The sequence below is a fragment of the Pogona vitticeps genome, chromosome 2 (assembly GCF_051106095.1).
Source record: "Pogona vitticeps strain Pit_001003342236 chromosome 2, PviZW2.1, whole genome shotgun sequence".
NCBI classification, from domain to species: domain Eukaryota; kingdom Metazoa; phylum Chordata; class Lepidosauria; order Squamata; family Agamidae; genus Pogona; species Pogona vitticeps.
In genome coordinates this window covers 67,234,845-67,260,826 of record NC_135784.1, presented here as the reverse complement: position 1 = coordinate 67,260,826, position 25,982 = coordinate 67,234,845, and the positions used below count along the sequence as shown (strand labels likewise).

At 38.0% G+C, this 25,982-nt stretch overlaps 1 protein-coding gene across 5 annotated transcripts in view; it reads left to right on the top strand.

Moving 5' to 3' along the window:
- Positions 1–22,652, top strand: part of CACNA2D3 (calcium voltage-gated channel auxiliary subunit alpha2delta 3) — a 648,666-nt gene extending 626,014 nt beyond the window's left edge. For 4 of the 5 annotated variants that reach the window (XM_072989633.2, XM_072989631.2, XM_072989630.2 and 1 more), the window contains 3 exons: positions 19,389–19,504; positions 20,109–20,188; positions 22,225–22,652. In XM_072989633.2, coding sequence (XP_072845734.2) covers positions 19,389–19,504; positions 20,109–20,188; positions 22,225–22,317 — 289 coding nt within the window. In that variant the 3' untranslated portion in view covers positions 22,318–22,652. Of the gene's footprint in view, positions 1–19,388; positions 19,505–20,108; positions 20,194–22,224 lie in introns of all 5 variants that reach the window. The other variant, XM_072989632.2, reaches the window with a different exon arrangement.
- The last annotated feature ends 3,330 nt before the right edge of the window (positions 22,653–25,982 follow it).

Below are 25,982 nucleotides of genomic sequence, written 5' to 3'. Positions count from 1 at the left end.
GGCACATTTCTCCTTTTATCATATCTGTTTGGCTAACACCATGCAGTTGCAGCAAAAAAATAAAAACCTTTTTACATATATATAAGACTCCTGCATTTTGAAACTTCTTCAGTGTGCCTTGGCATCAGAAGGTTACAGGCTACAGGCGCCAGACCGCTTGATGGTATGTAGCATTTCTGAGGTCGTGAGGGGACAAGCGTGGAGCTCGCAGTTGAGGACTGTGGGTTTAGAATCTAGTATTTCCCATCTACTTGGATCAAAATATGGGACCACCCTTGGAATTCAGTTCCTTTGGAATGCACTTTCTTGGTTTGAAACTGATGGCTATAAATTATTAAGCCACATTTACGGGTCATTCGGTTACAGTTTATTCTCCTACATGGAATAAGCAAGACTTTGGGTTAGTATGGATTTTGATGAGAACTCATCAGTTCTGTGCTTTCTGGATCAATATATGCAGAAAAAATGAAAACAAACAAAGCACAAAAACAAAAATACTGTGGTACCTTAAAGACTAACATACATTTCAGTGTGAGTTCTTGTGGATACATCCACTTGCTGAGGAAATAGATGTATTTGCAGCAGCTTCGTTGAAATATAACTGTTAGTCTTTAAGACGGCACAATATTTTTGCTTTTCTGTCTCTGTTTTTAATTTTGTCCGGATATGCTCTCCCAGACAAACATGGTTACTTCTTTAGATCAATTTTCACATTATTCATTCACATATACTTTTTCAGAATTTTGTGGTGTAGTTTTCTGAATAAAAATATGTACACAAATCCATATTTAAAGAAAAATTGCACACAAAATATGTATATATTAGAGCAAAGGGGACACATTATATAATAATTTACAAGAAAATATTAAAATATTTGACAAGGTTGCATTAAAAATGGATATTGAGAGAAATGTTTACTTTTTGAAAATGAAATTGCAAAGTGATGCAAAAATGCAAAGCAATGAACTCCGGATTTGAAAAAATTGAGAGATTGAGAGAGAAATTACACAGATTTTTATCTTAATCATATGCAATTCTTTATTTCTATATATCAAGAACCATTCAAAGTTAAGATTTTAACATTTTGTATTTCCAGACTTTGGAAGTCTCATTGCTGAATGCATTCAGCTTTGAAAATATCTAAAGGAGGCACAGGAAAATTTAAACAATTCATAGGCTATATTTTACCTAGGTTATTGTCTCATGTGATGTGTTTTTTTGTAGAGTTAACATCAAGAAATATTATCTCTTTATGCCTGGATTATATACAGAGAACTTGAAATGAAACTAAACTAACTGGATTGACTTCCTTTTAAAAACAGGAATGTGGGGAATATTCATGTATTTATGATTAGGATGTGATCTCTCCCCCCAAGCCACTGTGCATATGAGTGACCTCTTGTAGCCTGGTGCCTAAACAGATCACTATTCCCCACTGAGCTGAAAGTTCTGAAAATACGTGCCTTAAAGTGATGATGATGATGATCACTGTTATTGTACTTATTTCTCAACATTGCTGGTGCATGGGAGAGGACTAGAGAGTGAGATCTCAATATTAGGAGTCAAATCCTAAAAACATGTGGAGGAGATTACATGTTTGCAAAATCACTGATTTTTGGATTTCAGGAAGCAAATTAATAGCTATCGGCAAATATTTTAAACTGGTAACTAAAGTTTGGAATGACTCCAATTACTAAGGTAAGTATGAGTTGTGCTACTCCCGCTGCTAATGCAGTTATTATTGCAACTCTCAAAAAAAAACTTTGTTTAAAGAAAAGAAGAACTAATCTAATGGAGCAGCACACTCTCCAGTTGGAGGGAAAATTTGCAGCTGATACTTTTAAAGGTAATTTCAGGTCAGAGGAAATAATCTAATTCAGCTGTACTTGGATGAAGCGAGCTGGAAACTGAGTTTACTGCAAATTATAGTATTTTAAAAATAATAAACCAATATAATTTTCATAGAAAATCATTTTGCATTCCATAATGGAACGAAACCCTCTCTATGTTAGTAATACTCTGATCTCAAGGCACACATTATTTCTCTCTGGAAGCAATGGTAAACCAAAGAAATAATTTGAATAAGTGTTAGAGGCTCATGGGAACACTCCTCGCTGTGTAATTTTTTTCAGTTACTGTCATTAACAATCAACAACATTTGGCTTAGGTCAGATTCAGATATTCTGTTCCTCAGACAAGATTTTGTTAACTTTAGATTTCATAGTGGGTGGGATATTATACACAGAGAAAACAATATCTATCTATCTATCTATCTATCTATCTATCTATCTATCTATCTATCTATCTATCTATCTATCTATCTATCTATCTAACATCTTCACATACAAATTGTACCCTCACAATTAGGCTGTTCTACAGACTAAGATGTAGAGTGTCATGAATGATCTCATTCACACAAACAGATATGCTCATGAATTCTCTGGGGGTGAAAGTACCTCAGAGGACACTGCCACATGGAAAAGAGCATGTTTAGGTTGGCTTTATGATCTATCTCCACTTTCTCAGTGGTTCATGGTTTTAGTATGAGGGAGTATAGCAGCACACCATTTTTATTTGGGGCGTTTCCCCTCTTCAGACCACAAGCTGCTCATGGGCCTTTTTAGTAATGTGATCTAAAATAATCTGCATACCTTCCAGTCTCAAACCTTATTCCCAGAACACTAGTTCTGTGAGCAGTTATCCAGAGTGGAATTGTGGTAGCAGATCTCACCCAAATTTATATACATTAAACTGAATCCATTACATCTGTACATGTGTGTGTGTCCCTTTTCCCTCAGTTAGGAACCCTGACTGTAACACACAGGCTCCATGCTGATATTGAACACTGTTCAAATAGGTGTCACTGTCCTTCAAACCACTACCACAAAACCACTACAATTTGACTCTCTGTACTTCAGTTCTGGAAATGGAAATATTCTTTCATGGTTTCTGTCACACTTCAGAAAGCAATTTCTGCAACATAAGAAGTGACCTCATCTCAGCAAGTGTGAACTAGTTGTTAAACTGTTAGGCTTAAGAACAAAAAAAAAAAAAAAAGCCAGGATAGACCCCTGGAAATAATTCATATGCTCTTGGATATGTTATGTATGGGTGTTGGTTTCTTTTCTTTCTTTCCACTTGATATGAATAAATGATTTGTACTTTATGATTTGCAATGTTTAAATTATTTTCCAAAATATAGGGGCCTTAGAGAATGCAGGAGCCTAAAAGAAAACAAGAATTATATAAGAATGCCATTATGGTTATGGTTTGGCTGCGCCAGTCAATAATTTTTGTTATCCTATATCCCACTGATTACGAAATTAATCTTCTATTTAAAAAGCAATTGAAAACAGGTCAGCCCATATTTCTGAGCATCGGTGGCTGTCAACGAGATCACAAAACTGTATATTTTTGCATTGCTTTTCATCCCCCCCCCCCCGTATGCTATTCTGGATTTGTTCACTTAAAATATTGTTAGAAACATTTAATAAAATTTCATAACATGCTGTCAATTGAATAAGATCATGGCCACATTCCAGCTAAAATGAATTGTAAATACCAGTGCAACCTGAATCGTGTTTACTCAGAAGTAAGTCCCACTGAGCTTGATGAAGCTTACTCCCTGGTGTAATGACAGGCCTCCCTACACCAGAAGAAACTTTAAAGTTGTTCCATTTGTTTCATTGTGGGAATTAGTCACCATTAACATTAGTTGAAAAAAGGTTTTGTTTGTTTTCTATATTTTGTCTTTTTTTTCCCCCTTACAAATTAATTTGAAAAAGTGAGCAGAGATAAAACTGGAAAATTGGAAAGAAGATAGATACTATACTATACCAGTGGAAGTCCAGAGCCACACAATGAAGGGATGCTTTAAGCCTGTTCCCCCCAAGAAGAGTGGAAGAACAACAGTGGTGAACTGCAGAGCGATAATGAAGTGCCTTGGCCTTAGCCAAATCTACAGCCACATGCCATTTTTATGTTAATTCTTCCTTCCCTTTCCGACCACAAATGTTAATGTGGCAGTGAGTCATGCAGCTTCTAATGGAGACTTCTGATTAGCCACACTTGATGCCACCCTTCCAGGAGAGGGTGAGGCAAACTATTTAAATTGAAATTATATGCTGCTGCAACTTTGCTTTTCCTTGTACACTGGTCAGCAGCAGCCTTAATCTGGTGCAAGCCAGGGCAGGAAAGTAAGATAGTAAGTAAGATAGTAAGATAGCCTCTCCTCTCCTCTCCTCACAGAGTACCCCCTTCTGTATAAATAAGACAAAGAAGCAGCCTTAGATGGCAGGTCCTCCTTTCTAACCTTCTCTTCTAACAAACAGATATATCCAGGCAACATAGTTATAGAGAATATTATTTGATAATGGAAGAGGAAGGTGAAAACATAAAGCTGAAATAGAGGCATTTTTCTACAAGGATAGTTTTCTCAATTAGTTGGAGAGAACGAGAAATGTGTGGTGTGATTGAGTGAGTGTTAGAATGCAATGAGAAAAAAGTGCTAATGACACATTTCTGAATAGGGATATATCCGGCAGGAAGCATGCTGGAAAGTGGACAGGTAGAGAGAGTCCTTTGTTAGTGTTCTAGTCAAGTTGGATGGGGGAAGAAGAGATGAACTGGAAAAAAGAGAAAGAGGGAAAAAGAGAGCTGAGATCTAGGTTAGGTCAGTAGCTGACTGTGGAAATTGTATATGTACAGCTGGAGATTGGCAGAAGGCAGGATCAAAAGATGGTGTACTGTGGGCTTGAGCCACATCTGATAGAGGATCCAGTGTGGACACTGGCAGTGAAACAGTCCATGGTCTCTGTGTGCTAACTAGAGATGGATACAAGCCACCAGCTTGGCAGTTCTTGATGGTTCAGCGGATGTCTGAACAGGTGTTCTGCAGTTTGGTGCCCTCCTCCCTCTGGTGGGCACCCACTCGGAAGTAGCCCCATGGCTTCCTTGCCCTGCCTCCTCTAAGTAAGGCATTCCTCTGAAGGGAGCAGGGTGCCGAACTGTTTGTTCCACCAAACTGGTGGTTTGTGCCCATCTCTAGTGGACAGCTAATCTAAACAGAAGCATTAAATAGGCTGTAAATCAAGCCTGCAGCAAAGCTGAATTGGTCTGATCTGGTTTGCCAGTGTAGTCACAGCCTTAGCAACCTGAGTTTCACAAGATCATAAAACTCTTGACCAAGGATTGTATTCTGTTACTCTTTGAGTGGAATGGGGTTAAAAAAAACTCTTGATCAACTTTTAGGATTCAAATCTGACATTGTGACATTCATCCAAAGCCTCTGGATTCCCATTTTTCCAGCAGCCAAATTGTGAGCATAATATGGCATTTGAATCACACAACAAACATTTCAGAAAAGATCCATGGGACTCCAAAGTCTTCACTGTCTTCTTATGCTGGTGTGATTATATGGACAAAGGAGCAGATGGTCAGGCAATGTCACAGAAATATAAGTTCAACGCTCAAAAATTCAAACCAGCTATAATCAGAGCAAATTACAAGTTATTTCTTCCCAAATATCATTAGCTGTTTTTCCACATTGTGGCTGACATCCTAAATATACTTCCTAGGGAGTAAGTCTTATTGAACATGGAAAGATTTACATCTGAGGAAATATGCTTTATACATTTCATTGAAGCAGGTTTTGGTGTTTTCAGTTGTTAGCTGCAGTGGCAAATGACATAGACATACATTCTATGAGGTTTGGGAATAAAGGGTTTATTCTGAATTTAGCAACCTCAAGAGCAAAACTAGATATTATAAGAAGCACAGAGTGGACATCTCTCCATAACTCGTTATTCTTTCTTCCTAGTAACATGTAGTGGAAACAGTGTGTGATGTGATGTGATGTCACGTATTGAATAATTCCTTGGCCCATCTTCACACCTGTGACTGAGAAATATAGGGAGGAAACAAGGTCCTAGTGTTACTTCAACATGTCAGGCAAAATTGTCAGTTCCATGAAAGATATAAGCAATCTGTAAAGGAAAAAAATAAGACTAGCGGTTATCTCCTTGGGTAATTAGATGACAATAATAAATACATTATATTCTTCTTGTTATATGCCATCAAGTTGTTTCCAAGTTATCTTGACCCTAAAAGGATTTTCAGGGTTTGTGAGATGCTCAAGGACTGGTTTCTCAGTGAGTTCCATGGCCAGCTGTTCAAAATAATGATATATTGTCATTCTAAACTATTTATTATGGACTTTTCTACATGAGAAGTAGTAGATCATATTGCTGTTTTAATTAACTTCCTGTATATGTGTGCATCCATTTACTCATACATACATACATAGCTGGTGACAATCAGAGGTGACTTGCAGTGAGATGTGGTGAAGACTTTGAATGCATTTTTTTTTTAAAAAAAAGGTCTACAGCATTTATTAAATAAAATAAAGGCATTTGCTGGAATCAAATAACATGGCCATAAGCATTTTAGGTCACAAACAAAATCACTTCTGAGGATTAAAACTATTTTTAAATAAGCCACTTACAATTGAGAAGTGCCATAAGTGACTAAAGCATGTCAGCATTTGTTACTCTGGACATGTTTGGCAGATGGTGGTGCTTGAGCTTATTTAAAATGTCAAGCAAGCTTTCAGTTCAATTCTCTCTAGGACAGGAAACTTTTTGTGTTGTTGACTTGTAAACAAATTGGCTAACCACACAAAAACATTAAAAACAACCTTCCATCTATGAGTGAGAAAGAGATAGGGAAATCCTCCATGAATGAAAATTCTATCCTAGTTCTTATTCTCACCCAAAGCACCTATGTAACGAGTATGCTACATGTGGATAGAGCAGATTTTCTTTATAGTTTATTATCATTTATGCTGAACTTTCTTTACAGATCATTTTAATTTGTGTTGCATTTAATTACTTTGAAGAATACACAGTACACAATGTCAATGATCATGTCCGTTGACATAGGGAAAAAGAACTGACCTGGACTTCTTTTTCCCTTCTGAGCACGAAAAATGTGACAGATTCCTCCAGCTCCTAATGGATGGGCTGAGAAATCTTCACCCCAGATAAGGAATAGTTCCATCCTGATATTCAGGAAATTAGTGAAGGCGGAATTATATAAAGCTGATGGCAATAACTAAGCAGCCAGAGTTGTATAGACAGAACTGTAAACAATAAACAGTCCTGTGCTCATACCAAAGCCCCCTCTAGAACAGCTGATTCTAACAAGTCATGTAAGCATATTAAACTTTTGTTAAGGGTATTCTTCTAAGGACTTTTTCAGTCCTTGAAATTGCCAGTTACCCACTTATTTCCAGGGGCGCATCACCCTTGGCTATTAGGAACTCATTACTAGAATGGAAAATTCTTGTAAGCTCTAGTTTGGAAATATATCAATCAGAAAAATATGTTTTAGGAGGCAGACCTTGTAATACATAGGTTGCCATTGTTGAATTATATGTCTAAGGAGTGTTAGAAATCTATGATTATAAAATTATAAATCTTAATGTTTTCTCTAACAGAAAATGGGAATTCATAAAAGCCGGTTAAAACCACATAGTATCTTGAACACAGGCGAATCTATCTGAATGAAACACACCATCTGTAGTCTTTTAAAATTTTTTTTGCTTTATTAGGTTTATTTGGGCACTATCAAAACAATAATAGAAAGCATTCTGTGTTGCTTCTTTATTTTCTTAGAGATACTTATGATCTTCACTGCCAAGACTCTGACAGAGCATCTCAGTGACAGCAAGGCATCTGTTTGTCACTTCTTCCTCTGAAATGGCTGGAGGAGTTGTCAAAGCAGTACAGATCTGTATGTGTCAGCTCTGATCTTCCTTTTATCTGTTTACTTTGGAAAGGTTTCATAAGTGCTAGGACTTAAGGGAGATTTGCAGATCAAAGAAGTCACAAAGGTTGTTTCTTCTTAATGTCCAAATAAGAATTTGAAACATGGCAGATTCCTTAAAAAGCATTTTGAGGGTTTATAAAAACATTCCTTTTTTCTTTTCTTTCTTTTTTAATTGAAGGGTTGCAGATTCCCCCCCCCTTTCTTTTAGGACAAGATATTTCTATCAAATGCCATCTCATATCCATTAAATCAGTCGCTTCTCAATACTGTATAATATATCACTTTTTGTTATTGCAACAAAACCATCAGAGTAAGTTTTATGTGTCATAAGCTTTCATGACTTACTTTTAATAGGAATTTGGTTAAATTAGCAGATTTCTAGATAAATATAGTGGAAAGAAATTGGGATTAAACAAATCAGAGACATTAACCTTATCTGCCTGCTCCAAACATGCTGTTCAGTGTTCATTGATAGGTATATAAAAATGTGGATTTCCATTACTTTTGTGCCTGTTAAGGCATTATGTGTTTTCCAGACATGGAACTGAGTTGAACAAATTTACACCAAGAGTGAGCTTCATGAGTGTGATCCAAGCAACTGAATGTTGATCTGTCTCATAATGAGCCTTGCCAACAAGAGACAGTCCATCTTGCTAGTTTACTTCATCTGCAATTTACACACAAAGGTAGAGGCAATGGCAGGCAAGGTTTTCCAATGAACCAAGTAAGGCCTTACACTTCCTTAGAGATTAATTTGAATCAGGGAACAGTAGCTCCCTTTTAATTCTAGCAGTAAATGAAAATGATGGCCCCGAACATGCTCAAGAGCATGGGGACATAGAAGAAAATATCTTTCTGGCTTGTTTTTGGCTCCAGTGCACCTCAGTAAAAGTTGCTTTACCACTTCACAGAAAGCTCCTTGATCAGAAGGTGGGGGTGCAATTGGCGGTGAGTACCAGACAGAAATTTCTCCACATTTGATTTTTCTCAGCTTTTATAGAAGCAGCTTAGAAAGACCAAAAGAGGTTCTGGGAAAGTTTGGTGGAAAGAACCTGGATGCTTTCTAAAGCAATCAGAAGAGAACTCACCCATGACGATTTGTTTTTCTTCCCTATTCACAATCTGTAATGGCCTATATTTCTTCTCATAAATTGGTAAAAGTACAGGATTGTGGAAATGTCCAAGAAATGTGTTCCCATTTCTAACACACCACAGAAAACGTTTAACCTAATAATTACAGTTCATGCAAGGAGGGTATCATTTTTAAACACAAAGCGACTTTTATTGTCATAATATGTTCGGCTAAGTTGTTAGCAATGGATGAGAGGAATTGTTTAGATTAAGGAAACTGATTAAAAATTGACCATGTTTCTTGAGACTAAGTTAGATGTCCTTGTGAATCAGCCCATATTTATGCAAGGATTTATTTTAGTTAACAATAAATCTTTTCCATGGCAAAATTTGATTGATTAAATGGGGGGAAAAACACAAGATGGTCCAGCATCTGCTGTAATAGCAATGCTGCATGGCAAAGATTGTGGGGTTTCAATAAACATATAATAGACTTTCAGCACTGGGGGAAAACACCATGAAACCACCCCAAGTTCATAGTGTTGCAAAAGTTATTGGTGGTCTCAAGAAAATGTCTTATTATATGTGTTGCATTAAAATTGTAGATTCATCTGGCTGTGTCATATTAATTTATTTTGTTTGACTGTTTTATTAACATTCTAACTCTCAGAGTTGGATTGTGAATATACTTTGATACCATAAACCTTTCCTGAGTATAAGATTTCTGGGAAGCAACCCTGACCTTAACCAGAAAGCTCTGTTAATATGGATATTCTGCCAAGAGAAAAACAATGCTTGTCACGGATACGTCAGTAGCAGGCATGGGGCCACCACTCAAGCCCCTTTGTTCTAAATGTTCTGAAGAACAACTGGGTTTGCCACGAGACCTTGGTGCTTGAAAGTGGTCAGTGCACTGAACTGAATCCTCAGGTCTTCCATCAGAAATTGAATAAACGGCAGCTTTGCTTGCAAAATTGGTCATAACCTCTGGGTTGTTTCTTAGGTGCAGAACATTGTCAGATGTGGTAATCTGGGCTGACACGACTTCACTGGGTTTACCAACATTAATATCATCTCTAGATTTCTTTTCTTTTGTGGTTCCTTTCTCGGGTTCTCAGTTGTCCTCTGATGCCTCTGGCAACTCCTGCAGGAGCATGTTTATTATTTTTTGATCTCTTGCCATGTGCCATCAAGTCAGTTCCAACCCATGGTGATTTTATCAATGGATGATCTCCAGAACATCCTGTCATAAACAGCCCTGTTTGGCTGTGGCAAACTCACAGCTGTCAAACCACGTTTTATTTGGTCTTCCTCTTTTCCTTTTGCTTGGCATAATCTTGAAAGCTTCCATGCTACTATCTGGGCAATTATAAGGTCATGGTTAAACCTTTAATCAATCACTTTTCAGGAAAAGGAAGGCCTAATTGGACAGGGTCTATTCAGTAATTCTTATCATGCTGACCCTGACAGTGCCATACCCTACGGCCCACCTCTCCACATCCAGCAGCACATCTTCAAAGGAGGACCTATGAACGGCATACAACTTATGTCCTTTACTGTTCCACACAAACAGGATACAATGGTTCATGAAGCACCTATCTACAGATATGGATACCTGAGCAAGTCTCCCTTTCCATATGTTCCACAGGGGTATGGCCAATGGTTTAGCAACACCAGTGAAGATGCCAGTGAGCATGTTTCTATTCCTAACCTGCTCATGGTGAAAAAGGCTAAATAATCAGAACCCAACAATTTCAATGTCTGGCCTCTGAATTTCTCTTTTCTATCTGAAGCTAAGGTAAACTGACCTTTAGTTACTGGCATTTGTGTTATTTTAAACTTGGCCTAAAACAGCTCCATCCTCTATTTTGTCTAGTATTCAAAATCCTGAGCTAATTTATGACAGCAATACTGTGTAGATGTTACACTCATTCATGCTTTAGAGAAAAAAAAGGATATGAGAGAAATGTGGGGTAGAAATACAGCCAGCAGTCTGGAAAACACATTATGAGGCTTGGAAACCAGAACAACAGATATCTGCATGTTGAACAGTTGAAGTTTGTTCCACTCCATTACGGTTTGGTTTAGGCAACTGACAATTATGTGAGTAACAGATATTTGAGTATAGGCTGTACATCATTTTCCATTTATGATATCCTGATTGGTGTGTGTGTGTGTGTGTGTCTCTCTGTGTGTGTGTGTGTATGTCTGTGTGTGTGTGTTGCTTTTTCATACTTAAACCAACAATAGGAAAAAATCAAAATGTGACAGCTATGAAATGAGATCCCAGAGTAACCATTAAAGAATGCACACTAAAATAGATGGTTTGAAAGTTAGCTGCCCATCTAAACCCCATGGGGAAAGACTTTGTTTTAACAGGTGCTGAGCACCTACAGCACCTAAGGAAGTCAGTAAACCTTTTGGTTTTTCAGCTTCTATAGCCAATGTCCAAAAAGATCTGAATTTTTTTTAACTTATTTTTTCCCCTCCGCAGATACAAGCCTGAGCATGAGCCGTTTTTCAAATACATATATCCCAGCAGTGTGTGGAATCAACCAAATTGTTCTTTGGATCATGTTCCTTTGAAAATTAGCTCATATCCTCAAAGGCTTCATTATAGGATTTTAAGAGTTTACATTCTTTAATCAGGATTAAAATGAGACTTCTGATGTCCCTGCTAACTTTTTCAACTGAAATCATGGTCATGAAGTTGCTAACTGATTTTGCATAAGTGTTAAGGTGTCTCTGACAGATATTTTACAACTTATGCATATACCGTAATATGTTTGCAGAATCCCATTCTTTGGCCTGGCTGTACTTCCATTGTCCTCTTGGCTTCAAAGCAGAGTGCACAAACCAAATGGACCCTATAAAACTCACCTACCTTCCCTACATGGTGATTGCTACCCCAAACATGACAGTTATCCCCAAAACCCTGCATTTAGTTGAAGGTTGCCATTTGATTTGTAAATAAAAATATCTCCTGGATTGTCTCTTTTACTAAACCAGACAAACAGCTAGTGTTCTCTTTCCACTACTGTTCTAATACTACAACAGCTAAGGGCTAACTTTTCCCTGTCGTTTTAAAAGAGTAAGAATGCCTCTGTTGAAACACACAGCCTTTGTTACTCTGGTTACACTAGATAATCTATGCGTTCCAGCATGACCAGCAGTACACATAGATATAATATCTTGTGCCTGCTAATTTTAAAAATAAGAAACAGGATTTGTAAGCCAAAATGAAATCTTACACACAGGCACAAAGATTAAAAGCTTCAATGTTACAAGCTGTCACTTTTTTTATCATACAGCCAGAAGTTCTTTTACTTTATTTCTTTTCTTATAGTTTAAATACATTCACTTTCTTGTGTGTGTGTGTGTGTGTGTGTGTGTGTGTGTGTGTGTGTGTGTGTGTGTGTGTGTTTACACAGGTTCTGATGAGAACATAGCATTTTTCACAGCTTTTTTGTAAAAGAAGATCGTTAGTTCTATTTAACAGCACAGCCGCTCTCCAGCCAGGGATCAACCAAGTGGTCTGCTCATATTTCCATTCACAATCTTTTTTCACACCTCTCATCTATTATTGCTGTCTTTTGTGGCAATTCAACAAAAAACAGATTTTTCTGGTTTTCCTCCTTGTGATGAAATGTTATGTATTTCTAACTGAATCTGAGTAATTATTTCCAATGGCTTGGAAACGGGGATGAGCACCGCCCCCTAGAGATGGACACAACTGGGCTAAATGTCAAGGGGATCCTTGACCTTTACGTTTTGTGTCCATACAATTAGCATATGCACATTTAATGCAACCCCCTGCCTCTTGCATCTCTTTTTCAGTGCTGCCTTTCCTTTTCTAGGGGGTATAGGTGGCCACTCTATGGCCCCCAATAATAAACTGTCATTTTAGACAGAAGATGGTTGGGTCCATTTCAGAGCTTTAACTTTATGAAAAGCAAGGAACTATTTTCAAGAATTAGCCCAGAAAACTCTAAATTTGGTATGTTCTAATGCAGTTTTGGGACATCACTGTCTAATAGTCAGGATGTTTATATATCCTCTCTGCTACTGGAGCAATGTCCTTGTGTGTCTTAATTACTAGAGAATGTGAAATCAAGGATGTTGTTGCAATCATGCCTTGCTTCCACAGGGAAGTGAGCAGTCACTAGGTGAACCGAGGTGAACACTGGGTGAACAGAATCCTAAGCTCAGCATGCCTTTGATCTGATCCAGCTGTGCTTTTCTAGATTTCATCTGCAGTAAGTTTTTCCCCAAATATATACAGCTTAGATGATTGCAACATAGAAACCTCTTTTGGTCCAGTTCACAGCAGCCAGTCAGTCTGAGCACATCACTCGGTTCAGTTCAGCTAAAACTGGTTACCAAAGTGCTATGAGTTCGAAAGTGCTGACCTCACTCTTTAAAGCCATAACCAGGCTGCATAAAGACAACCTACTCCAATGTGGTCACCTCCAGATTAAAATATAATCCCCAACATCCCTAACAACTGATTTTTTGCCAGTGTCTGATGGAAGTTGTAGTTGGAGACATCTGGATTTGATCATTTCGGGAATGGCTATTTTGGACAACCCTTCCTGTTCCATATTTGAACAAGAATTCTATTGGTGTTTCCCTTCTGTTCAAAGGAAGAGAGACAAGGGTGTTATCTAATGCAGCATTGAGGGTACAGAATCCTCCCATGAAGCTTGTGTCCATTCTTCATGATATTGTCTTTCCAATTTATGGCCAAGGCTTTTTAATAAAGTCCTCAAGCTCACTTCATATTGAAAGCAGAATTATTTTATGCTGCCGCAGCTATTTCTATTTAAGTATAGTAGCCAAAATGCAAGTGAATATTTACACCTGTGTCAGTGCATTGGCTTCATTCGGAGTAGGGAACAGCTGCTATTTGACAATTCTCTAATTGAATTCCTAGCCATGTTCTGAGTCATGCAACTGGCACACTGTTTAGAAAGAATAGCTATCTCAGTCATACTAATGCATTTAGGCAGGCACAAATATTCAGTTGGATACCAGTCTCCATTTTGTTAGATATTGGTTGATATTTTAAACTGCATCCTTTTGTACTTTCAGTAAAAAGTTGGAGTACAAATATTTTAATGAATGAATGACATAACATTAGAACATGGACTGTCAGCAATATTTCTTTTTATCACTCCATTCCCTTTCCTTGTCATTTTTATAGAGAAAAATCAAAGGCCTTAAATATCCTCAGGGGTGTGTGTGTGTCTGTGTGTGTGTGTGTATTTCCTCAGATTTATATATATATAAAAGTCATAGGATATATATATATCACTTTGAATCCACTCTCCTCTTTGCATTTATATCTTATTGAAAAAAGCCATAGGATATATATATATGGCTTTTTCTGCATAAGATATAAATGCAAAGAGGAGAGTGGATTCAAAGTGATGATTAAGAAGAATCTTTAAATAATGCTTCAAAAGACAAGGACCACAACAGTTTATCATCTTGTATGCATAAAGAAGTCTGTAAAGATCATGGTATGCTGTCATTATCCAGCATAATATTGCCTTACCATGAATAAATGCCGCTCCTGATGCCGTGTATGACACTGCTGTAAAATTGAGAGACTCGGGTTTTTGGTTTACATTGGTTCACTTCAAAGGAGCTGTTTTATTCAACCATGAAACATTCATTATAAAGATTCCAGATCAGACCTTGTTCTGATTTGTTTAGACCAGTTTTAGAGTTTAATAAAAGAGTATTTTAACTAGATTTGGCTCCTATATTGCCAGCGACATAGATGTTATTCTAGCTCAGGAAATGTTTTTGAGAACAATTTTCCTTAAAGTTCAAGGGTATCTCAAAATCAGAAGCCAGAAGGATCTTTTGAATACAGAATCCAACACCACACCAGTTTAAAAATAGTTTTATTCATATTTTCATTGTGTCCATTGAAACAATGTAATTTTCATTTCTGTCCCCTACATTTTTGGAAGCTTTAATGACAGTTGCGAACATTTGCCGCTCTCCACTACCTGAGCTGGCCACTGGAGCTGGCCTTTTCATCTACCTTTGCTGCTCCCTCCCCTTCATCTCTACAGACATTTCTTGGCAACCTATGTGCATGATGCATTGATCAGAGTATTATGGGAAGAGTGAGGGGACAAAATCACCCCTACTTTTCTTTCTTTTTCTTGTGGAGAAAGAGGTTTGCCATGACTCCCATAATGCCTTGGCTTCAACAATCATCAGGAGCAATGCATTTTGCGCCTAGCCATTGCTCTGTGGAGCTGAGGAGGCTGCTGGAAGAAATATGGTCCCACTGTCTTTCCCAACCCATCACCACCTGCATTGTTGTCATAGGTTTATTATTGCAGCAGTGAATGAGAGGGTGGCTCCAAGCAGTGGGCAAGGGGAATGCGCTGGCACTACAGAATTCTCAGTGCCGGTTTGCAAATTTCACCAGACATGGCAAAAGCAAGTTTCAGAGTTTGCTAATTTTAGCAAAAGCAGATCTGAAAGGAGGTTGTGTAGCAACTCTCGCTTGTCAGGCACAAGCGTCCAAGTGTTTGAAGTCAATCTCTTGAATGGCATATTTATGAACAATATATATCTGGAGGAACAGTGACCCACTGTTCTACTAAGAGGTATAAATTTCTCAGTTGAATTGTGCAGTGGAGATTACAGGCTCAGCGCTGTCCCAGACACGCCTTTCATCCACATCTCCAAGTAGCAGCCTAATCCTTTGCTTATGACCCAGTATAAAACTATCTTTAGGCTTATGCACAAATCCATCATTACAGCTTCACGTCGAGATTAAGCTACAGAAACACAGCCAATACATTCTTAAATTACACATGCATGAAAATGTAGTGATAACAGCATCCTGAGAAAATCTAAAATGTTTTATCTGTGGTTCCTTCAAGCTTGCATTATTCACAGACAGCATGTGGTCTATGTGTGGTCTAGTGATTACAAGAGGAACACTCTGTCATAGTAGGAAGGGTGAGTCCTGAAGAAAGATGAAGCAGATTCAGCTGTTACAATAATGACCTACTTGTCCAATTATGGAAATCAGATACATGTTGGTCTATGGTGCTGGAGTGTTAACAAGTATCAGCTGATTTCCAGAAGCATTATGTGTGAAGCCAGAAGACTGCCTTGGGGGAAGGAGTAGAAGAGTTATGTTTGTGAAATGTGCAAGAGGTGTAGGTGAGGCATATTTACAATTATTAATTATTTGTTTCTAAATATATGGATGGTGGAGAATGAATGAATTGGATGTCAAGGGGATGGGTTCAAAGATCAATATGCATGTATTTTAAATACTCCGTTTTTGTGGTGATCTCAGATACTTTTTTCTTTGTAGTATGAAACTAATACTGTCAAGGGGTCTATTACTTTGTGGTAAAGAAGAGTAATATGTGAGTGACTGTACTATTTGAACCCATTCTTGACCAACCAGAAGGGGGAGATTCCATATAGATGTTTAGATTAGATGCGTGTTTAAATACTCCTGAAGAGGAGACATTTAAAGTTTCCTATGTTACATAGTTATTCACCTCTCCAGAGAAACTCAGCTACAGATTGGAAAATCTATGAGTTTTCTTGAAAATGGATTGCTAGGTGAAAACAGATCATGACTAAGAATGCCAGAGATCCCTCGTCTTTAGGATTACCATCTGATGCACAGATCACCAGGAGATAATTTCACTGAAAACAATGGACTATGTACCTTGCTGTGCCTATTGTGCTTTTGAAGAAAGCAGTTGCTTTGAAGTATGTATTTCCCATAAGCTAGTGGGTTATCTATTGATTCTTCTGGCTTTTATCCTTGCTTTGTTCTACCACCCTTGGTAAAATTCTAGGGCAGCCTTTCCCAAGCTAATGTGTTATGAAACTGCTCTATCACAACTGCCTTCAGCCCTAGCCAGAATAGTCAATGGCCATGTTGTTTGGAGATCATTGGAACTGTATCCCAATACATCTGGAGAACACAGGGTTGCGGAAAATGGTTTCAGAGTAAGATGTAAAATACTATAATATAAAAACCATTACAATATACTCTTAGCATGGGTCATCTGAGACACTAGCTGAAATCTAGTAGTAAGTCACAATTTGGATATGCCCATTGAATCCGTGCAACCTGTGGAGGAGTTACTCACCAAATCCCCACTGATTCAATGGACCTGCTCTAGTTCTAACTTGCTACTAGATTTTGGGCAGTGTGACAATTTATCAGTCTCTATTAGGTTGCATTTTCTCCTCTTGCCTTCCCTCCCCTCTCCTCCAATGTTTAATGCCCTAGGAGCATTTCCAAGTATGGGACAGTCCACATAATATTAGGCTGTAGTCAGATCTCAAATGACTGCTCATCGTTTCTTCCCCCCTACCCCAGCAATTAACCTCTTCCAAAAAAAGAAAAACCCAAAAGAACCCCAACCATCATCTATTCAGACAAACAGTAATTGTGTCAACACTGCAGAGTATCTCCTTTCAAGCTTGTCCTGAGCTGATTTTATATGTACAACCCCTATAAAATATCCTATAATGTGTAGTATTGGGTTGTTTCCGTTCCTGAAAATGGCTAAACTGGTATTGTCTGTTATTCCCCTTGGGATCTGATACATTTATAATGCTCTGAGATACCATCATGTATAAAAATGGAGCTGTTATTTTCTGTTGAAGAATTTTCCTCCTTTCCTTTCTCCCACACACAAATCTGCAAAGCCACAGATGCTCCATTACAGTGATGTCAGCCTTGCTACATGGCCCAGCTGTTTGTAGGTTCCTTTAGGAAGTTCAGACCTTGTGTGTGATGCTGTAAATGCACAGTGTGTTTATCATCATAAAGCTAATGTATTACAGATCCCAGTAAGTGTAACTTTAATGGAAGTTCAGCAAGTTGAAGGAAGATGGAGAAGCATTTAATCTCTCTGTTGCTGATATTTTAATTGCAGACTTCCCAGTTGTTTCTTTCCCAGCATTGGTTCAAAGACTCCTGCTTTCTTTGCACGTTGTCTCCCTCCCCCCGCCTCTGATTTTCTGTGATTTTTGGAAAAAGCAGAGCATTTTCTTAGTAAGACAATATGTATTTTAAGCAGAGACGTCTGAGTAGAAATATGCTTTTGTCCACATCTACAAATGGTCAAGCCCTCATTTAACTTCAGCCTTCTCTGCCAGACCACCAAACTGAAACATCTATTCTGGATACAGTGGCATTACATGGCACAGCATGTAATAATGAGTTGATATAAAGATTAGCACAGAAGTAGATCACAGTGTCCTGCAGGCGGGATGGGGTGGAGAGATGGATAAAAGCACATGAGTTGTGACTGTGAAGAAAATTCTACAATCACATCCCAGTTTCAAACACACCACACACACACAAACAAGCCTCTTAAACAAAATGTTCATCTCAGATGCCATTTCTCGGTTACTGACCATACATATTTCAAAGGCAGGTTTCATAATGTGTTTTTTCCTGCTTGTGCTATATCTGCAAATTAAATTAAGCTACAGGGATTTAAACAGATAGGATTTTAAAATGGTCTTCTGTCATTTGTTAACAAAAGTCATAAGTGTCACATTCCAGAAAATGGCAAAATTCTGGAACTTTGGTCTTTTTAAGAAAGGTTGTGGCTCAGCAAGCAAAATGCTGTGACACCTTAGAGAAGTGGTTCCCAAGTTTGGGTAACCCAGGTACCATTGGACTGCAATCCCCAGAAGCCTTCGCCATCAGCTGTGCAGCTGGGGTTTCTGGGAGTTGTAGTCCAAGAGCACCTTGATTAGCCAAGGTGTGGAGCACTGGCTTGGAGACCAACAATGAAGTTCATTGTACTATATGTGTCTTGTGGACAATTGCCATTGAACACAATGAGACTGACTTCTGTAAGAACTTGATCCATCTTAAATGCTTGTATTTGTAATAATTTCAGTGGGAGAGGTAAGTACATGGGCTTCTGTCCAATTTTGGCTGCTTATCAGAAATCCAAACTAGATTCTTCCTCTCACTTTTAACATCTGTACTCCCCCCCAAATCTGCCGTGCAAGGGCCAGAAAGGGATGGAAGACTAAGGAAAATCCAGGAAGAAGCCTGCATGTGTGAAATTGAATGGAAAACATTGTGTCACCTCTAGCATCTCTGTAATTGGAGCTTACATTATTTGGCAGTGATGTGACCTTTTTCAGAACAAGGCTGTCCTTTATGATGTGAGGAGGAATTGCCACCTGATAGACAGATGTGCTTGGTAAGATTTAATAAACACAGTCTATGTGTGGAGCCAGGTTTATTCAGGCAGATCTGCTGTAACAGTTGCACAAATAATTGCAGCATAAAGGGGACCAAATTCTACTAGTCTAAGTAATGAATTGGGAACTTTCCAATGTTTACTTCAACAGCAAACTTCTAAGTGTGTTCAGGAGCTTGACACTGTCTTGCATCTTCCATAGAGCTCCTATATTAGATCTGATATTTCAATTAATTGTTAACTCTATGTCCACAGATCTTTTGTCATCCAGCAAATCCAAAACAGTAATCTCTTCATGGTGGTAGTAAGTAATGAATGTGACTGTGAGTCAATTCCACCAATTACAATGGAACCAATAGAAATAAGATATATCCTTTTCTTCAACAAATAGTTGGGCCTGAAACAATGTATTGAGTGCTTTGACAGTGTAAAGAATATGTAAAACAATATAAACTTAATGATGGTAAGCTGAGTAATGTTAAAGTCACAGGTTTGGATTCAGACTTTGTCATTAAAGGACTTAAATTAGTAATGCATGGCATGCTAATTTGCCAAGTTTTTTTTAAAAAAATTATTAATACAGATCCCTGGGTTTTGAATGTTTGTAATAAATTCAGCAAATTATGTTAGGAAGCACCTCTATTTGATAATGTAAATTTGTTTGATAGATTTCATTTTTCTCTGCAGGAGAACTGATGAAGCTTTTTAGTATTACCATACCTGACTAGATATTTGATGCTGAAAATAATGAATTATCTCATGCCACACTGGCACATAATCAACTTTTATGTATCACCGGATAACTTGTTTCCTCAGTGCACATCTTTTGAAATGGCGGTACACCAGAATTGGAGAATATGGGAGGGGTCCTTATGCGCAGGTAGGCTTGAGCCAGGTGGTGATAGCTTGGGGGTGGTCATGGTGAATTTGAAAGCATCCCAATTTTAATCAACATCCTTGACTCCTATGAACATAATGAATCCCTAAAATGTGAACGCTTAAAATCTCACAAGATTAGAAGACGTCCAGAGTCTTGCCATGGATTCCATCCTGAGGTACAGTAAGTATAGGAAAAGAGTCCTATAATGAAAGCATCATTTATTTCCTCATTCCAGCCCCACCTCTGTAACTATCTCTAATATTTCTCCTTACTGCTATTTTATTTACTTCTCACAGCTGTATTTCACTGTGCTATTAGATTCAAGAAGTAACCAGTTTGTCTTGTTTGATGACAATGTTGCCATCCATTCTCTTCAACAGTCATGTGGCACACAATTGTTATAATCCCACCTGTAGTTTTTTTTAAAAAACAAAACCTCAAAGTCCCTTATTAGTCTGTGTGCATTATTTAGTAACAATGAATAAAACAATTCCTCTGCATAAAGCACATTCCATTTTATCTTCCATTTTATTCTTACAATATTCTGATATATTACATCGCTGTATTTTCATCTTGTTAAAATAATATTGGGGGAGCTGGTCCTGAAAGATGGCGAATAATCTAGAGTCACAATTTATGGTCTAAACAGCTTCAGACATCTTTCTCCCTGTTATCAGGCTGAGTATGTCAGGCTTAAGAACATCAGGGGAAAGCGTTCTGTGAGTACTTCAACTATATACTATGGCGAAAAACCTCTTGGTTAGCATAGTAAATTGCACTAGAATAGGTCCATTGAATCAATGGGCATTTAGTAAGTAAACTCTGCCATAAGTTACAATAAGTTTCCGTTAGTGCATACCCATTAGAATTAATGGAATTTACAGAGAAATCAACTCACCAAATTCCCATTGATTCAGTGGGCCTACTCTAGTGTGATGTACTATGCTAAGCAACAGGATTTTGGCCATTGTGTCAAATAAGGAGAAACTCTTATCAGTTGTGACACCCCAGCTATCAGAACATCCTTCCAGTGGAGTTGAAACTGGCACCAATAGTGCTGTCCAATCCATATCTGAATTGATCTTTGATTCAGTTTCAGTACTGCTTATATAATTTATGATCCACTAAACTGAATTCAGACCACTGAAGTCAACTGGTGCTGGTTTAGTAGTTCAGTACAAGGAAGCTTGCTGGGGGGGGGGGCAATGTGTAGCCTGTATAATTAAAATTGTAAACCGCCCGGAGAGTGCTTGTAGTGCTATGGGGCGGTATATAAGTCCAATAAATAAATAAATAAATAAATAAAACATAACCTGAGAGCATTTCTAGCTCCCAAGGGTTGCCATTAATGGCCCTTAGACTATATCTTAAAGGAAAGGAAGTTGTATACATTTTTATTATTATAATTTATAATGATTTTTATACTATCAGTTATTTATATTTATTCATTCTATATCATTTTATCACACAGTTTAATTCATTTTTATATATGTGACATGCCTATGTAACACTGTGATAGATAGATAGATAGATAGATAGATAGATAGATAGATAGATAGATAGATAGATAGATAGATAGATAGATAGATAGATAGATAGATAGATAGATAGATAGATAGATAGATAGATAGATAGATAGATAGATAGATAGATAGCCAAGCATTCTGCAACTTTAAACAGAGCAGTCATAGAGTACACTAGAAAAAATTCAAAGTGAACAAAATAAAAATACAAATACATGTTAAAAATATGATAAGAAGCAAGAAACTAAAACCAAGCAAGGAACAAAATAGGAGTATAAATCACCAATAGATATCTGGGGACTAAAATAAAGCAGATATAAAACACCTCAGGGAACCAGAGAGGGAGGGATGAGAGAGAGAAGGCAGGAAGGCAGGCAGGGGGGCATGCAGGTAGGCTTGACATGGCAATAGAACAAATACGGTACATTTTGGTGTTGAGAGAGTATTCTATAATGGGGTGGGATAGCTATAGAATTAGGGAATACATAGGGGAGCCCCATGGAAATCCCAACAAGTATTTGGGTGTTTGCTCTCCTTCAGTCATTTCAGAGCATTTCATGTCCCATTGCAGAAGATGACTCTTCTGCTTGCTCTGATTCAATGTTAGCTTGGATTGTTAAAGCACAGTTTCATTTCTTCTTCCCCTCCCCCTCCCCCTCCTTCTTTACCTTTCTTTCAAATTTTTCAGGAGAATGCCAGAGAATGCGGTGGGGTGTTAGCTCTAACCGCTAAGCCTACACTTGTTGCGCTTCCTCTGTTTTTGACCATTTTCTCAAGGTGACAGGGACTGACAAACTATCACTCAGCATGCTAAATACATGGATAAACTGTGAACTGAAAAATGGTGCAACCCGAAGACATGAAATATAGTCCAAACATCAGCATTTCATGATTTTAAACAGTGGGATAATATAAACTCTCAAAATTATGTAAAAACAAAAAGGACTTTTTTTTTCTTTTTTGCTCATCATGCAAATATGGATTTGCCATACAATAGACACAATTCACCAAGAACAGAACTTTGATAGATTGAAACAAATTGTCATTACTTTCTGCTTTGTTCCATGGAAAACAGTTTAAAACTGTGTACTTTTTAAATAAAGTATATTAAAATCATGTCTTCTGGTGGTTCTTTTGTATTTAACCTGACCATAAAGCAAACTTGGTGAAATAAAATTTAATTAATGTCTTCTTGCAACATTGTTCCAACACTTTGTCTGAGTAAAAGAGGGACATTTCCCCATGTTAGTCACACATTCTAATTTTCCCGTCAACACTCACTGCCTGAGACCCCATCCTAATGTTGGCGCATTGTAGACAATAATTCTCCATCACTTATATGTTCTTCTAACAGTCTGTCACTTCAGTTCGCTTATCCTGAACTAATTATGTGCAGTTATGGTCCAAGCTCACCTCCCAAGAGTAAGTCTTTGCTCTCCTTTCAGACTGTAGACTGATATTGTAATAGTTTGACATTTAAGTGGAAACCTGGGTTTAGCTTCCACATCTAGAGTTAGGTTCAGCTGTTCAGGCTCTATATTCAGTTTTGACTTAGGACCACCCCCACCCCTGAAAGAAATCATGAAACCCCTGTTTGGGATATCCATGGAATTCACTGCCCCTTTGCAACTAGTAGAATGTATTACAATAAACAGCCACAAGAAATAGTTGCCTACACAGTTTCACAAAAATGTTCCCAAATTCAAAAGCTTCCTGTTTGCTATTCTGGCTGTAGTCAAAGAAATTCAGAACCTTTAGTTTTTCTAAGCTTTAACTGAAAAATACAAACTATTATGTGATGTCTGGTGCCCCTCATTTGCAAAGCAGGGTGTGTTAATTGAATAATGAGCAAGCAAGTAGACCAGCTGACTGCAGAAGTTCTGCAAAAAAGAATAAATCTTCTGAGCCCCTGGTTCCCAACCTTGGATCTCCAGATGTTCTTGGACTGCAACTCCTAAAAGCCTTCACCACTAGCTGTGCTGGCCAAGATTTCTGCAATCCAAAAACTATTGGGGACCCCAGGTAGAGAACCACTATCTAAGCAGTATACTAACTTATCCAGTCAGCTAGAAATGCAAGAATCAGTCCCGGTCTTTAAATATATTACAAAACCATGCAGAGCATGATTTTGCCAAAGAAGGCTACTGCAGCTGTACTCCACAAGTTTATTTCAATCTGAGAGCAGCGAGAGGCAGCCACATATTTGAGACAGCATATATTTGAATATCTGCTTGGGTCATTCCAGAATATATTTGCATTCAATATGAAAGCATATCTCAGGTCACCTGTGCCTACCCATGGTGTACATCTTTTCTGGTCCCGACTGGAACCTTTCCTCTCCCACATAATCCAGCCTCCAAATGTGTAATACTTTTGAACAACAGTGAAGGAAGCCACATCAAGGCAGCCTTGCCAGTTCTTTACCCAACATTTTCAGGACTGAGCTATTGTTGTGGGAGCGATGCTTTAAGTTTTACATTGGGAAATGGTTTGGAAAGTGGGGAAAGCGAGAGACCCATTCCTGATTAGGAGTCCAAAACACCTGACACTCTAGATGGTGCTGTTGATCTACATGAGAACACATGCGTACTTTAAAGTTCGGCACTACCTTGGCTTTTGAGGATGTCTAAATAAGCTGACAATAGAAATCGTTTTGTGAACGTTTGAGAATGCTTAACTTGCATTTGCTATAGAATAGATACAATGCAAACATGTTCAGTAACAGTGTTTGGATAGCTTGTTACTGGGAAGAAGTGGGAGGCAAACAATGCACTATATGAAGAAACATCACATAGGATCATTCCAGAACTTATTTATATTAATTACATTTAAAAATGCCACTGCTTACACACTAATCACGGAGCACATCGTTTTTGGTCCGAACTGGAAGTTCTCCTCTCTCCCAAAATCCAAATTCCCAACTTCAGAGAAGCAGAACAAGAGCACATATGGGTGTCAGGAAGGTCTGATAACACCCTAAAGAGACACATAAATTCATATACATGTCTAGATAAAGTTACTGAGTGTGGGATGTATGCCTCTGAGACTGATTTCGAAGGGATTTGGGGAAACAAATGAGCAGTTTGACCTCCAGAAGAAGTCCCCTTAGGCAATACAGGTGACTTCCATCTCTCTTCCCCCCCCCATGGCTTCTGAAATAACTGGGTGATTGCCCATTTTAACCTAAAATGTGTGACTTTTTTTGACCCACTACAGGGAAAGAAAACCACTGTAACCAAGAGTATGCATAATAAAATGGGTTTGCATTTCATGTCAATTTGATTATGTTCTGTTCATTTTCATCAGCTGTGTCTTTCTTATTCTGAGTAAAACTGTTGGTAGGCATGACGAATAGTAGAAACTTTTAGGGTCAGAGTCATGCAATCAAACAGAGCCTTTTCATTTAAATTAGGGTCTTCAGAAGGCCTGCTGGAAACCATGTGCAGGAATGGCCTGATACTACCATTCCATAAATTTAGGTAGCATGACCTTGTTTAGCAAAAAATTGCCAAAAACAATAATGTGAGCACCATATTTTCCATAGAAGAACTTGGAGTGCTATTTTTTTCTGTAGAAAAATATTCATTTCTTTTTTAAAAAAACAAACAATAATCTTATAAAATTCATTAGTAACAATGAAATAATACCAGTACAGTATTCAGCAAACTGGCAGTTTCAAAGTTCTCTGAGGCAGCACATTCATTCTTATGGTCTTAGCAAAGCATTGTTAGAATTCAGATTGGTTGTGATCCAGCATTAGGAGATTAATGTTTTTCAGGTAATTATCCTTATAAAGCGTGTCCAAATATACATATACATATATATGTGAAAATCATATGCCTAGGCCAACATTCTTTTGCTTGATTACACCAACAGAAGGCAAACAGTGTATATCACTGATAATTAATGAATTCCTACCTGGATTTTCAAGCACATAACCAATCTAATGGTTTGGCATGTACTTGAATATCTAAAGTGAGGATACATTAACTGCCAGTAAGAAGCTAGTGCAGTTTGCCTTCTGCAGGGGTAATCAAGCAACAGGATTTTGATTTTTGTGTTTATTTTTATTTCTGTCTCATTTTTTTCTGGAGGTTGTTATAGGTTTTTTGGCCTGTTTGGCCCATGGATCCCAGCCATGAAAGTCTTCGAGAATACATCTTTTCTGGAGCATGGTTATGTTTTTCACAGCAACCCAGGAAATCTTCATTAATGCTGTGGGATGCAGCCTTCCTCCCCACCTGAGGACAGCAGATGAGTTACAGGAATAAAACCAGCCGACAGGCTGACATATAGTTCTATCTTGCAACAAAGGAGATTGCCTCCTATGGCAGAGGGCACAAACACAACAATTAGGTGACTGTTACTGCCCAAGACTTTGCCACATGAGGTGATTTTGTCGTACTGTCTAATGATACAGTTGGTCCTCAATTATATGTGCTATCA